Below are 14048 nucleotides of genomic sequence, written 5' to 3' on the forward strand. Positions count from 1 at the left end.
TGCCACACACTATACTCCCCAAAGGGGCACCATCTGGCAAACACCATGGAGTTGTGCCCTACCTTGTCCTGGCAGCCATTGCTGTCCTGGGGCACCATTTCCCTAAAAATAAATATCCAGGCTGCACTGCTGGTTTTTTTACAGTCATAGAGTTATCCCTATAAGCTTAGTGCTTAGCTCTTCTCCCTGGACATCAGGAGTGTCTGCAGCAGGAATCTACCAGTATGAGACTTATGTACGTGGGCCTTCCATGTATAGAGAAAACTGGGGCCTCTAAATTTAAACTTGCCTTTATATACCTTCCTTGGGACACATCTTACAACCCCAGTGAAGCTGCCCTGGGGCGGACATGAACCACAGCTCTTCACATGTCCAAGGCAGCCTTCAACATTCCAGAAAGCACTTGCCTGCCTCCATGTCTGATCCCACTGGACTCAAGGAGGTGCTCTTGTGGCCCCTGTAAGGACACCCTCCCTCTTACAGTGGCTCCACTCACATAAGTGAAAGGGACAGGTTGGCTCCAGGTCACAACTTCCCTCTGCAGCACCAGCAGATGCAGGACCCCACATTTCTTTCTGGCATGGCAAATGCCAGAGGAAGGAAAGAGGTCTCCAACCACAGCAAATTGCATTGGCATCACCCATCTGGAGCCAGCAGGAGCCTGCACACACCCAGCAGCTGAGGAGCCAGCTCTCCTGCTTGAAGAAGGGGCCAGGATTTAGGGCTGTCAAGCATGAAGCAGTATTTGGGATCTAAGCAGCAGCAGGAGGGACGGGCTGAGAGCACAGCTGGAAATAACGAGGCATCCAGCCTCAGTAAGGTATTTCTTTCCGTGGCTGTGGTGTGATACCGACTACAGCTGGGGCTTGTGATTGCTGGAGGCACAGCAGTCATATGTCACAGTGAATCTCCTGCCATCAACAGAAGAACTCTTAAAGCAAATGCATTGGCTGAACTGTCACAAAAATATTTAGCATCCAAATGCAGTTTTATGGAAGGTTTTTGACCTTTCTGTGCAGTGCAGACGAGGAGCCCAGCCTACCTCCCTGCAGCATATGATTCAACTGTCCTGCTGTCTAAAGAGAGGAGAAAAAGAGAAAGTGGGAGAGGTTGCCCCAGAGCTAGGGGAATTATGCCTGATACCCACCTGATCCTGTTTCTGAAGGCAGCAGAGGGCACGTCTCTCCGCTCCATCTGTCTCTCTTACCAAGGAGAAGGGAGACAGATGCTCCCAGAGAAACCCATGGGTGTTTTAACCACAAGAGAGGGAGTACAGGCAGCTGCCAGGGATAGAATGCAGGATTTAAGGGGAAAAATAACCCTGCTTTCTTACTTCATAATCATTTGTACCCAAGCAAAAATTGACAGGCACATAACATGATAACAACTATAACCCATTTCCCCTCTAATGCGATAAAAATGAAGACTGAGAGGCAAGAGCAGGCGGGTGACAAGGTTATCTGTGCTCTCTAGCAGGATGTCCGTGAGCCTTTCCAGGCAGAGCACAAACTCTCTGGCATTTCCTTCCATAACTCATTCAAAGCTGCTGCTTCTCCAGAACTTGTCACAGAGCCCTGTCCTCTTGGATTAGCTCTCAGAGTATCTGTGGCAACCCTGTGCAGCTAATCTGCCTGTCCTGGCTCTCCTGCAGCAGAGAGCAGCAGAGTATGACGATTATTTTTGGTCATGCACCAAGAAAAATCACAGCAGCCTCAATCTGATTCTGGCAGGTTTGTGACTGTTTTAGATGTGATAAAAGTCATAAAATTTAAGTCAAAAGTCATAAAAATTAAACCAAGGACAGGGAGGCATGGCCCAGAGTGGCTGGAAGGACAAATGCACTGACAGACACTATGCAATTTCACAGACATCACTGCTACACCTGCCAGAGCTCAACCCCTTCTCTGCTCTGATAATCACGCATCGAAATGGGGACATCTTCAGGGGAGAGGAGGGTCACTGCCATGCCAACATCCTTGGCAAGGTAGGCAGGGGTGGGAAGCAGACCATGCATCTTTGTGCTCTTGTCCTACTCTATTTCACTCATCAGTCTCTGGCAGCGGAAGCATGGTGGGAAAAGCCATGCCTGGTTTGCCAGCACAAAGCAAGAGATACCCTAGGACCCACGTATCACAAAGGCATGCTCCAGGAGTTACACAATGAAGAAGGGTTCCCACAGGCATCTGGCACTTCTTCCCCACACAGGGAGCATAATTAGGGATGGAGGCAAGCGCCTACAGGCCTCCTCCACGCTGGGAACCCATGTGCAAGATGGGAATGGAAGCAGGACAGGCAGTACTGGTGTAGGAGAGGGGGTGCACACTTTATTCCCTGGAAGCATGCACAACACTCCAAAAAGCCACAAAATAAGGGGAAGCAGTACTACAGATAAATGTAAGAAATTGGCCAGCCAGGGTGCCTTGGGTTGGTGTGCACGAAGGCTGCACCAGTGGTACGGGGGGACTGGCATGTGCACAGTATCGTGCACATGTGAGGACATCTATGACACATGGTTCTCAGGTCCTGCTGGGGAAGGACAGACACCCCACAGGAGCCAGCAAAGGCCGTAGGAGATCCCAGCGTGTTCCCAGTTTGTGCATTGAAGCAGAGAGCATCCTGTTCCCATGCACCGAGGTGCGGGAAAGTGTCATGTCCCGAGCTAAAGTCCAGGGGCTGGGTACCAGGGAGAGAGGAGATGGTTCCCGGTGCACGGGGACAGCATGCAGGAAGTCCTTGGGCTTCGGGTGCTGCAGGGGCCCCAAGCTGCATGATCAGAGGGTCTGCCTCCAAGAAGGGGTCCTCAGTTGCACTTCCAAGGGCTAGTGAATTCATGGTTTCTCAGATGCATATGTGGGCTCATAGAATTGATCGCAGTTGCCGTCACAGGGGTTGGCTCTGGGGAGTGCTGCATGCACGGGTGCTGCCTTTTGCGGTGGGGCTCCCAGTGAACATGCATGGGGCTGGCTTTTTAGAGTCCCCAGCTTCAGGCACAGCGGCTGGACCTGGGGGTCCCCGAGCCGGCAGAGCCTCTCAGCCCTGCGGACAAGGCAACCAAGGCGGGAGTCGATGCCCAGGCAGCAGCAGATTAGCCGCAGCCCGTGAGCGGTCTGAGCGTGAGCGGTCAAAACCGGACGGGCGCAGCCCGGAGGCGGCGGCGAGGCGGAAGGGAAGCCCCCGGGAGCCCCTAAAGCACCGCCGGTGCCGCCAAGCGCCGGTCTCGTACCGGCGGTGGGTGCCGAGCGCCGCCACCAGCAGCCCCAGCGCGCTCCGGCACAACCCCGGGGCAATGCCCTATGCCCGGCATCGCCCCGCAGGGCGGAGGTAGAGGGAGATCCCGAGCGCGGCGCGCTCCTCGCAGGCCCCACCCGGTGCCGGTCTCTGGCACGAAGGCTACGAGCTCCGGGGTGCCGGGGTGAGGGAAGCTCCAGGACCCACTGCTCCCGCCCCGCCAGGAGCGCAGCGGGCCAGCGCGTCGCAACTGACGTACAGGCAGAAACGCCTGCCCCGCACACCCCGGTACCGGGCCGCGCAGTCGCAATGCGCATGGCGGGGGAGTGGGGCGGGGCGGTGCTCCCTGCGCTTGCGGGGTGCGGATCCGCGGCGCCATGTTGCCGGAGCAGGCCGGGGGGAGGTGGTGAGCGCTCCGGTGTCGGGTTCCCTCCCCCCCCTCCACCCCTCTCCTCGCCCTCTCCCTCCCGGCCTGAAGGGCCGCGGCCGAGAGGGGCCTCCCCTGGCACCATGAGTGGTGGCGGCGGCGGAGGTAGCGGGCGGGTGTGCGACCTGTCTCGGCGCAACCCCCAGGAGGACTTCGAGCTGATCCAGCGCATCGGCAGCGGTACCTACGGCGACGTCTACAAGGTAGAGGCAGCACCGCGGGCCGGGGGGTGGGTGGTGTCGTTCTCCCATCCCATGATGGTGGGTTCCGCTGAGTTGGCGGGGTGTCGTCGGCCCCTGGTCCCCCCACCCCAAATATGAGGGGGGCTTCTGTTGCTAAGGGATGCCTCCTCCCTCTCTCCCCCCCTCCTTCCCCTGACCCTGAGGGGGCTCCCGCTGGTGCGGCCAGCAAGGTCAACCCCTCCTCTATGGGGGTCTGTCCGGTCGCACCGGCCCCAGTCCTGGTTGGAGCGGGAGCTCTCCCGGGCTGCCCTCCGGAGGGGCCCTCCCTGCCGCCGATCTGGCCGCGTTTCCGTGTTTGCCGGACCGTGCGAGAGGGAGAACCCCCCGGGGGCCGCCCCGGTGCCTGGGGGCAGCTGGGTCCTGTGTCCGGTGCGGGGTCGCGGCGCTCTCCCAGCTTCCTGGGGCTCTGAAGCTGCCGCAGGAGTCGGTTCTTGCCGCTGTCGGGTGCTGGGTCGGGTTCACGGGCGTATCCTGGGGGTCAGCTCCGCTGCGGACCGAGCCGGCGGCTGTCGCGATGCGGGAAGTGCAAACTCGCTTGCTGTTTCCCAGGCCAAATGAAACTTTAAATCGTGTTCCTAAAGGCGAGCAGGTCCGTTCATCCCGGCTACCTCTCCCGTTGATGCCTTGGGTGAAAATCCCAGTGTCTTGTGCTTGTATCTCAGCAAAACATGAGGCCAACCAGTCGGAGGGTAGACCGGGCAGTCAGGAAAGGTGTAGTTAAGATCAGAGTCTTTTATGGTCCTGTTCTAACTTTAGGAGAAGCAAAACTGAAGCGATAGCAGCAGAACAGAAGTTGAGCTTTTTGAGCTTCACAATATACTTGGCGTTTTTCTCTGCAGCATATTTTGTTAATTGTGTATCCGGTTGAACTCTTGCCTGATAGGATGCGGCAGCGTGTCCCTTAGATAGGGTGGCACGGGTTTTTACCCGCTCCTGTTTGGTGGCAAAGCAGAGGGGAGAATTGAAGTTCGTCATGTGCAGCCTGTTGGAGTAATCACTTTAACCATGTGCTTTCGAAGTGTCTTCTGGTTTCTTTTTGTCATCACAGGCTGGGCGTGTGTGTTGACCAAAACTAGTCTTGGTAGACAGGACTGTAGGGAAAGTTTGGAGCCATTCCACAATTTGAGGTGCACAAAACTGTCACCGATGCTGCCTTTGACCCTTAAATGCACCTAGGAGGAATTCTTTAGTTGTGGCGATTTTGGTTTAATCTCAGTTCACTTAAATGTTAAGAAAGTTCCAGGACCTAAATCCTCTTTTTACTGTGCTGTTAGTCTGCTAACTCCCTGCTTTATTAGTTGCTTAATTGAAAGGGTTTTTTGTGTTGTTTTCCCCACCTTGCCAGCTTGAGTTGAGTATTTGTGAACTATGCTGACGTTCTGCTTATCCAAGTCTACTTGTGTTATGCTCTGTTTTTTTTTCTTTTCCTCTTTAGTCTTTTTTTTTCTTTCTTTTTCTGCAGTCTGCTTCCTTGATATGTTCAGTTCTATTTCTGTTGCAATTTTTAACTCGTGTATTGACTCTGTAATAGCTTGTCAATCAGAATTTTTAGTGTTCTCTACGTGATTTTTATGGATGTGAATTAGCTAAGTCATCCATGTTTATGATTTAATTTTAAGGATGTTGCCTCCAAACATAGAGCGAATATTTATATGTGCAATGCCATCATGGATCTGAAAGCTGATAAGTTTCTTTTGATTTGTTAAGATTTTCTTGATTATTGTCCTTACATTTCAGTAGTCTTCAGTTCTGTGCTCTGTGAGTGGTTGGTGTTGGCACTGCTTTTGGCTTACTTTGTTTGAGGCAGAGAAGTGGATTTGTTTGTATGTTCACAATCTGTATGTGACAGCTGGGATAGAAGGTGATGTATCAGGGCCAGGATACAGTAGGCTGGAATTATTGTTACTTATTTCTTCTCGATGAGAGAGAGGTAAGTGCTTTCTGATTAGGTTGTGGACAGTGTAGGGAAAATGAGATGAGTTTTTCTCCTGGGTGGAGTATTGCCTGTTTCATTTTTGAGGCAAGGTCTTGCCCAAGGCGCCTTCAAAGTAGAGCATTAAAGTAGCATAAAAATAATAATGAAAGCTGCTTACTTCTAGTGTGACAAAGAGGAAATAATATAGCCTTGTGTGTCATCCATGCAGGAGCTTACTAGGGCTTTACTTTAAATTTGTGCGGGGTTTCTTAAAGCCTCTTTCACTTGCTTCATCTTCTCATCTGTAGCTGAACTTTGTGGTTGATGAAACTGTGTGAAGTTGGGATTAGCTGTGTGATGACAGTGCTCATCAGTAGTGGGATTTCAGCTGAGTGGATCCAAGCACAGGGTGGATGTACTTGGGCAGCTTCAAACTGTTCTTTGTAAATTGTGCTTCCCCTCCCCCCCACCCCTTCCTTAGCCGTGCGAGCCGAGTAGGGAGGCGTTTCTGTGTGTAGGTAGGGGTTATTGCCTTAATAAGATGACAATCTTGTTATGTTGACATTCTTGTTAAATGCTGACCTTTCTGTAACCTGCTTTCCTGGCAAACTGTTGAGCTGAAAGCAGAGCAGACTGGCATCTACTTCCTTGCTCTCTTCTAGCTTAACTGAGCTAAAACAGGGCATGGGTCCAATGTTTGATTTGTTTAAAACAATAAATTACATATATAAAAAGAAAGGGGGAGTGGGTGGGAAGAGTCTCTGCTCTGGATATCTTAGGGTTTGAAGAGCCTGTGGTGTGGACTGAACTACAGAGACTCACAGAAAATGAGGATATGGGTCATAGCGATAGGATCCTGCTGCATTGAGTCCTGCTGTCTAGCTGGAAATACACTAGTTCACCACAAGTACGGACTTCTTGGCTTAAATTATTCTTTTTATCATTATCTGCCCTCCCACCCAAGTTCAGTTTCCAAAGAGGCCTTGGAGAAGACAGTGACAAATGCATTATCACAGGAATGAATCACAGGAAAGGTATTGGGCAAATTGTTCATGCCATTTGCTCTCAAATGTTCACAATGCAAGTTTGTCACAGGAGAGGAAGTTTTATCTGAGTTGCTTAGTTCTTAGCATGTCCCAGAGACAAACACTGGAGGATCTGGGAGAGAGATGATGTTTAGGGCTTTAATTTATTTTTTTTTAGTGAAGCTGTGTTGCAATACTTAAACTTTAATTCTACAGAGTTCTTACTAGAAGTTAAGTAAAACACAGGACTTAAAATCAGTTCTCTTGTACAGAGATGTCTCCTCTCAAGACTGGTAAAGTTAATGGTGAAATGGAGTTACTACTTTGTGAGGTGCTGGATGTGTCTGTAGCAAAACACAGACGATCTGTTAATAGCGGTCTTTTGGGTGTTGAGTGTTCTTATATGTTGCATTTTTATGGTTTTCTCTCATTAAACTTACTTGTCAAGTAATTTAGCTTCATTTAAAGCCTAGTTTAGAGACTGAAAGCAAAACTGCTTTTCTAATTTCAGCTACATGTCAGTAAAGTTGTTGCATTTCACCTTATGTGTCTGCCAAATATTCTAGTCCAAAATGACTGACAACTATTAGAAAGGGTGAAAATTAGTTATGCTGTTATACAAATAATTTCTGTCTTTTGTGTTTCTGTATTTCACTGTTGCAAAGATTTTAATCTGATAGGGTGGTCAGTAAAATCTCAAAGAGAAGTTAAATTTTTTGGTTATGAAAAAGAGACCGTGTCCCACAGTGTTTGAGGAAATATTAAATGTGTTGGTTGCTTAATTTAGTTTCCTCTATGTTTACTTAATTTTTCATTTAGAAGGACATTTCTGTCTCCTGGTATGACACTCCTATTCTAATATTGCCTTGTCCCAAGTCCTCTGTAATTTATGTCATTCTTTTAGCGCTTGGGTTACAAGTGCTGCGTGCGATATTCTGACAGAGACCATGTTAGTAATGCTGTAATTTTCCTGTTTGCCTCCATCCCAATAGCTTTGTTTTTTGTAGTAACTGTACATAGTATAGTTTGATATGAAGTATATTCTGAGGCAACTCTAGGTTCATTTTTTTTTTGGTCAGATGATTAATTTATATCACAGCATATACTAGAAAAAAATAATAATTGCTTTGGGTTTAATATTTGCCATCTCACAGGTCATTCATCAAGTGACCCGAAGTTTTTCAGCATCTTATAAAATAGAATGACTTTCTTTTACTTTCTTGTTTACAGAAATTCAAATAGTTGTGATAAAATAGTGAAACTGTCATTCCTGCAAAGGTACCTGCTGTATCATGTATGCCTTATCTCAGTTCCTTTTGTCATTTATGGCTTTAGACAGTTAACAAATGAAGACACAAAACTATTGTAGGGTTCGTTTTGCTTGAGGTCTTTTTTCAAAAATGAAAAAGCCTGATTTTCTTCTTCCCAGCTCTTCAGCATGAGAGCTGGTTCTGGTGAGGGAGTTCATGCATCCATCTATCAGCTCAGCTGCTCCACACTGAAGCTCTTGGATTCTGTGGGTATCTCTAGGTGACTGTTACTGCTTTCTCTTCTCAAGGGTGTTGGATTCTGGTAGTGCTCCTGTGTGTTGCTGGGCGAAAACATGTCCAGAACAGATGAACCTGAGTCATCTCCCGTTTTGCAGAGTCCTGCACACAGATCTCTCCATGTTCATGCCCTTGCTCATCTTCTCTGGGGTGATCCAGTGAAGCATCAATTCTTCTTCAGCTCTGCTGCTTCTGAAATATTGAAACTGTGCATTTTAGTTTTGTGCTTTTTGATAGGCATTTTAGTCTTCCTTTCTCCTTGATTGACCTTACAGCTGTTGAACCTCCTTTTGACTTTGCTAGGAATAAATTGTCCACATTTTGAAGGCTCTGTTTCAGCTTTGTCTTCTGAAGCTTGTCAGGCAGGCAGAGAGGTGTGGATGTTGTGCCATCCTGTTTTTACAGCACTGAGGAAGCACTAATGCTGCATCATTCCTCTGACTGTGGTTTTCGTTAAGCAAGAATCCATGCTTTGCACAGCCATTTTTGTTCACCTTGGTTTCAGATCATCTGTTTAACATCACCTTTATCAGAGCATTGCTTTCTGAAATCGTAGCTTTGCAGTCATTTTTGGGCTGGACTGATGGACCAGCTCACCGTTTGCTGAGAGGGGTGATTCCCTACCCTGCTCCTGGCTGCTTTGCTGCTTTACCTCTCCTTAGCTGTGGCGCTCAGTGTGATACCTGAGCTGGTGTGGTTAGCTAACTAACCTGGCAGAAAACTAACCAAAAAAAGGGAGGCAGGTGTGTTTTTGTTGCATTGGACGGCTGAATAGGTTCCCTAGTGAGATTTGTGTGCTTGAGGAGAAGCCCAAGCGGGCTGGGCTGCCTTTTCCTGAATAGCTGTGGTAATCCGGGTCGGGAAGGCTGGCTGTGCCCTGGGAGCAGTTATCCTCTGAAATAACTGCAACTTGTTTGGAAATGGTTCATCTGCCTTTTGTTGAACGGTTCACATAGGAAGTAGTCAGAAACAGAAGCTCCCTGTTGTTACAGTCTTAGACTTTGCTTTTTGACCTAGTTTTTGTTGCAACATTATATGCTTTATATTGCCAGCTTCCATTTGGAGGACAAATATAAATTTGGCAAGAGATTTACCTCCTTGAATTTTATGTCTATACTGGCTCAGCTGCACAGACCTCTCCTTTTTTATGAATCTACTATTGAGGCATGTATTATGGGCAGTGCTAGCTTCTAGCCTTTCTCCTTCTTTACTTCTTTACTCTCCTTTTCTTTTCTAACACTGTGCACATCATTTGCTTGGCCGGTGTTTCCCAAATAGAAACCATCCCAGTTCTGCCCCTTTCCATTGCAGTTTCCTTCCCTATTACAGACTAATCAGGTCTTTCAAATTGTGAGGCCTTTTGGATAATTAATTTTTATGTAATTCAATAACAATGAAACCTGGATTTTTCTAGCTTTTCTTTCTCATGGTTGGCAGTTTTTTTACACAGCATTTTGATCCTATATCCCACTGTTGTCAAAGGGACAGTAGCAATAATTTCCTGTTTAATCAGGCAGTGCTTCTCTAGTTTGACTTAGTGGTTATTGGATTTTTTTAAACCTCCTCCCTAGATATGGCAATTTAGATCTCTGAATCAGGATCCTTATATGGTTTTCCAGAGCAGACATTGTATAAATGCTGAACAGTTTGAATAATGTGGCTGTTGTAGATCCAGGCATTGTAGGCTGATCTTTGCTTCTGGAAGACCTGTGTAATACACTCCCATTGCCAGATTGAAATCTGCATTTGAAGAAGTTAGTTGCAGGGTCCTACCCTTGGAAATATACATGGGAAGAAAAAAAATCCTCCTGTTAACCTTATTGTCATAAGTCCTGGAAATGAAAGCACTTAAGGTGCAAGTGGAAAGAAAAAAAGAACATGTTTTGTTTTTTACACGAGACTCTTTGAAATTTTTGTTTTCATTTGCCAACTCGGAAATACTTGTTTGGAATTGTTCTTCAGCCACCTACTCCTTATTGATGCTTCAGTCTCAAGGCCCATAATAATGGGCAACTTTAGTGTGATTCTGCTAAATGAAAGCATAAGGCAGTTTCCTCAGCTTACAGTGGTATTGTAAGGTGTGTACAAAAGCACTTTAAGAGTCGTAGGCAGTTCAAACACTTGTTAAGAAGTATTTGGTACTTCAGTTTTTCTCAGTCTCTCATTCATGTCAGCCTAGGCAAGGGATTTTTTCACAATTGATGATTTCAAAGGTATGTGAGGACATCTCCTAAAACCTGTCAGGGGTACCTAATCCTCATCCTTTGCGAGGAAGCCTTGTGTCACTGCAGTCAGAATAATCTCTCGTGTATTCAGTTTAACAAAGGCAATTCATATTCTTATTTGTGATAAATATTCTTATTTGTGATAACACGTTCAATGCTAATAACCTGAATGAAACAGGATGCAAAGGGATAACTTATTCAGACTGTCAAGTCATGTTTTTTTAAGCAACAATTTATGCCTTTAAGTAGTTGGTAATCTGCTGTTCCTGAAGGCATTGGTGACCTACATGAAATCAGATTTTGCTCCGTGGCAGATACTGGTCCATGGAATGGCCAGCTGTCCAGAGAGTCCCACTAGTGCTGTTATTAGAGAGAGGAAGCAATGCCCAAGCCAAAGGTGAAAAGACACAAGGTTTGTTTTTTCCTGCCTGTGATTTTCAACAGTCCTTTTGAGAGCATGATGTTGAAGAAGAAATCCCTTTAAGATGGGAGGGAGACAAATTTACCACAAGGTGTGGAGATTGCAGGTTTGACAAGGCTGCCTGCTGCTCAGACTATTTCTTCATCTGGGATTTCACATGTCTTGGTACAGATGTGTTATTAGATTTGTCTGTAGATTTATCTATCTGTAATTGATAGTTTTTTGGCATCACCATCACATAAGTCTTTGTGTGAGAGTCCTCATGTGTTTTAAGCAGATTTTTTCTCAAATCGGCACAGACTCCTACCCATCTTCTATCTTGGTTTAGTTGCCATATCCCTCTGCAGAGCATAATGACCTGTGTAGCCATAATTAGATAAAGAAATTTATAAAAATAATAAATAACCAAACCTTTCTTTGCCAGGCTAAAAATGTCCCTGATGCCTCTGAAATTTTCTCAGCATGGCTTGCACATCCCAGCTGCATGCAGGATGCATAACTTCAGGGTCTCCTTCCTTGTATTTGCTACAGTTGTGTTTCATTGATTATCTTGGTGGTACAAGTTACCCAAAAGAGCTCTTTAAGTATTAAAAAAACTCCCTGATGATCTCAGGTCTTTGTTAAAGCTTCAGTAACTTTTCTTGTTAATCCTGGAGGTTAAAAATGCTGCTCTTTGATTAATGTGCTTCTTGCTTCTGTGTTTGTTTCTTGATATGAAAGGAATGTTTTGAGAAAAGAAAGAAGGAATAAAAATCTTAGCTTATGCTTTGGTGGTGCCACTTTCTCATGTCCTTCCTTCGTTCTCTGGTACAGATAAAAGGAATTCCTATTTTTGTTGTTCTTAATCTCTTTAGCATCTTTGTTTCACCATTCACTGATGAGTGAAAACCCTGCTATCATTGGTGGGCAAATTATGACCTATAGGGAAGGCTGCCAGAGAAAATTTATTTTTTAACTATTCTTTCCACATTCTATCCAGTTGGGAATGGCTTTTACAGGATTCCCACTGGTTTTGGGATCCATCCATCCATCCATAACCATCTGCCTGCCAACTCTTTCCAAATGGCAGTACACCCAGCATTGCAGAAGAACCTTGCCACACCAAGGAGCAGTGGGAGGTTTGAGATTGTCCATGCTAGGAACTACCTGGGTGGATCTCTAGACACGAGAATACGCGCTGCATTTATTTCCAGACTTTATTGCTAACTTTTTTTTTTTTTTTATATATATATATATGAGTCCTAGGATTTTTTTCCACTTCCACTTGTGGTTCCACAATCAGCTCTCAAGCTGCCACAATAAGAATCAGTACCTTGCAGTATTTGGTGACTGTTGTCTTAAAAGGTTTGAGCCCTTGAACTCTTGAAGTAACTTAAATAAGATGATTAGCAATGTGAAAGGTGGGCTCCTATCTGCATCTTTAAGTTCTGTAATTCTGGCCTTTTTTGGTTATAAATTGGATGGGGGAAAAAGCAAAAGCAGGACTGGTTTCACTCCTGTGTCCTGTGGGGGAGAGATAGAGTGGGCATAGTATTCAATGCAGCAGTGGTCCAGCACAGTACAGCTCTGGGTACCAGGAGTCCCCTGGGCATAGACTGAGCATCTTTCAGGAGCTGCTGCTTTAGTGCTGAGATTTGCTGCCCTGTCCCCATAGTTGTGTGCAGGGGTATGGCAGTATCTTAAAAGCAGTGGGCAAGTGGCTTCTCAGTTTTCTGTTATTAGTCAAAGGCAGCAATTCTAGAAGAGCAATAATTTTAATCTTAATTTATTTTGCTTCTTAATGGCTTTAAAAAAAAAATCCAGTTAAGCTGCTGAGTAGTTGCTGCTGAAGGTGGCCATGAATCTGCTATGTCTGTAAGGGGCAATGCTTTCAAACCCCTTTGTTTGCTGACTTGCTTTCTTCATACCCTTGCAGCCAGTGAAGGATGCTGTCACGGGCAGAGGGTAAGGACCAAGGGACATAAAGTGAAATGGGCAGGAAGCATCACATCAGTATTTTCATCAGTCTTGGAAACAGTCACATATGCTGCAGGGTGCAGCCCTTGATGCTCCCTGAGCCCTGCTTGTCTGCTTTGAGACCCACGTATGTTATAACTGCTTTGTGTCAGTGTCTCAGTGGTTGGTTTGTTAGAGATTTTAACAGGGAAGTACGATATGGTAGAGGACTTGTGCAATGTAGGATTATTTTGTGGCAGCACAGGGTTTCTTGAGCATACTTAAAGCTTCAGCTGTTGGTACATGTTAGCTTCCTGATGGTGTTGGTTGTTGCTTTTTAGGTTTTATTGGTAGGTTTTTTTTTTTAATTTTATTTTTTATTTGTTTTTCTTCTTTCTGTGGTTTATTGTTGGGTTTTTTGTTTGGTTGTGTGTTTTCTTTTTTTGACGTAGGTTGGGTTTTTTTGTTAGAAAATAAATCCAGGATGAGAAGTTTTGTTGGAAGAGGGCTTCTTACAAACATGTGCTGGCTACAAAATTCTTGCTGTCTGGTTCACTGACATTAAGCACAGATGTGGATTACTTTAAGTGTTTTGAATGTGAGAGATCTAATGAAAAAATAAGCTGTAGGCCCAAAAATAAATGCATGGTGTATTTAGAAAAAAACAAATATTCTAACCTTTCATGACACATTAATGTACATGGTGTTTTAATTTATTGGCTCTTCCTGTGGCTGTTTTTGCTACAAAAGAAAACCTCAACAAGTGCTTCCACTGTTTTAGACCCTTGTGTATCTCAGTTTCTCAGTTGCTCTTTGGCTCAGTGTTGTCAGAGAATGATGAGTTGAGAATGCAGAGCTGACTGCTATGTTCTGCTCTCTAATCCTTTTTTTTTCTTTTGTAGGCTCGAAATGTCAACACGGGTGAACTAGCAGCAATTAAAGTAATAAAACTAGAACCAGGTAAGTGTGTCTTAACTGAAATAGGCCTGAGAAGCTAAATATTTTCATGCTTAAGAATTGGTTGCACAAAATCAATTGAGTCCACATACTGGAAAAAAAGGATAATTGCTTCCTTTTAGTATG

The 14048-nt window shown here is 45.7% G+C and overlaps 1 protein-coding gene across 8 annotated transcripts in view; it reads left to right on the top strand.

Annotated features, from left to right (window-relative positions):
* Positions 1-3574: 3574 nt before the first annotated feature.
* MAP4K3 (mitogen-activated protein kinase kinase kinase kinase 3) overlaps positions 3575-14048 on the top strand; it is an 83730-nt gene continuing 73256 nt past the window's right edge. For 3 of the 8 annotated variants that reach the window (XM_071740015.1, XM_071740016.1, XM_071740017.1), the window contains exons 1-2: positions 3580-3858; positions 13868-13925. In XM_071740015.1, the coding sequence (XP_071596116.1) occupies positions 3739-3858; positions 13868-13925 (178 nt within the window). In that variant the 5' untranslated portion in view covers positions 3580-3738. Of the gene's footprint in view, positions 3859-13867; positions 13926-14048 lie in introns of all 8 variants that reach the window. The other 5 variants (XM_071740010.1, XM_071740012.1, XM_071740014.1 and 2 more) reach the window with 4 other exon arrangements.

Source organism: Heliangelus exortis, chromosome 3 (genome assembly GCF_036169615.1).
Source record: "Heliangelus exortis chromosome 3, bHelExo1.hap1, whole genome shotgun sequence".
Taxonomy (NCBI): domain Eukaryota; kingdom Metazoa; phylum Chordata; class Aves; order Apodiformes; family Trochilidae; genus Heliangelus; species Heliangelus exortis.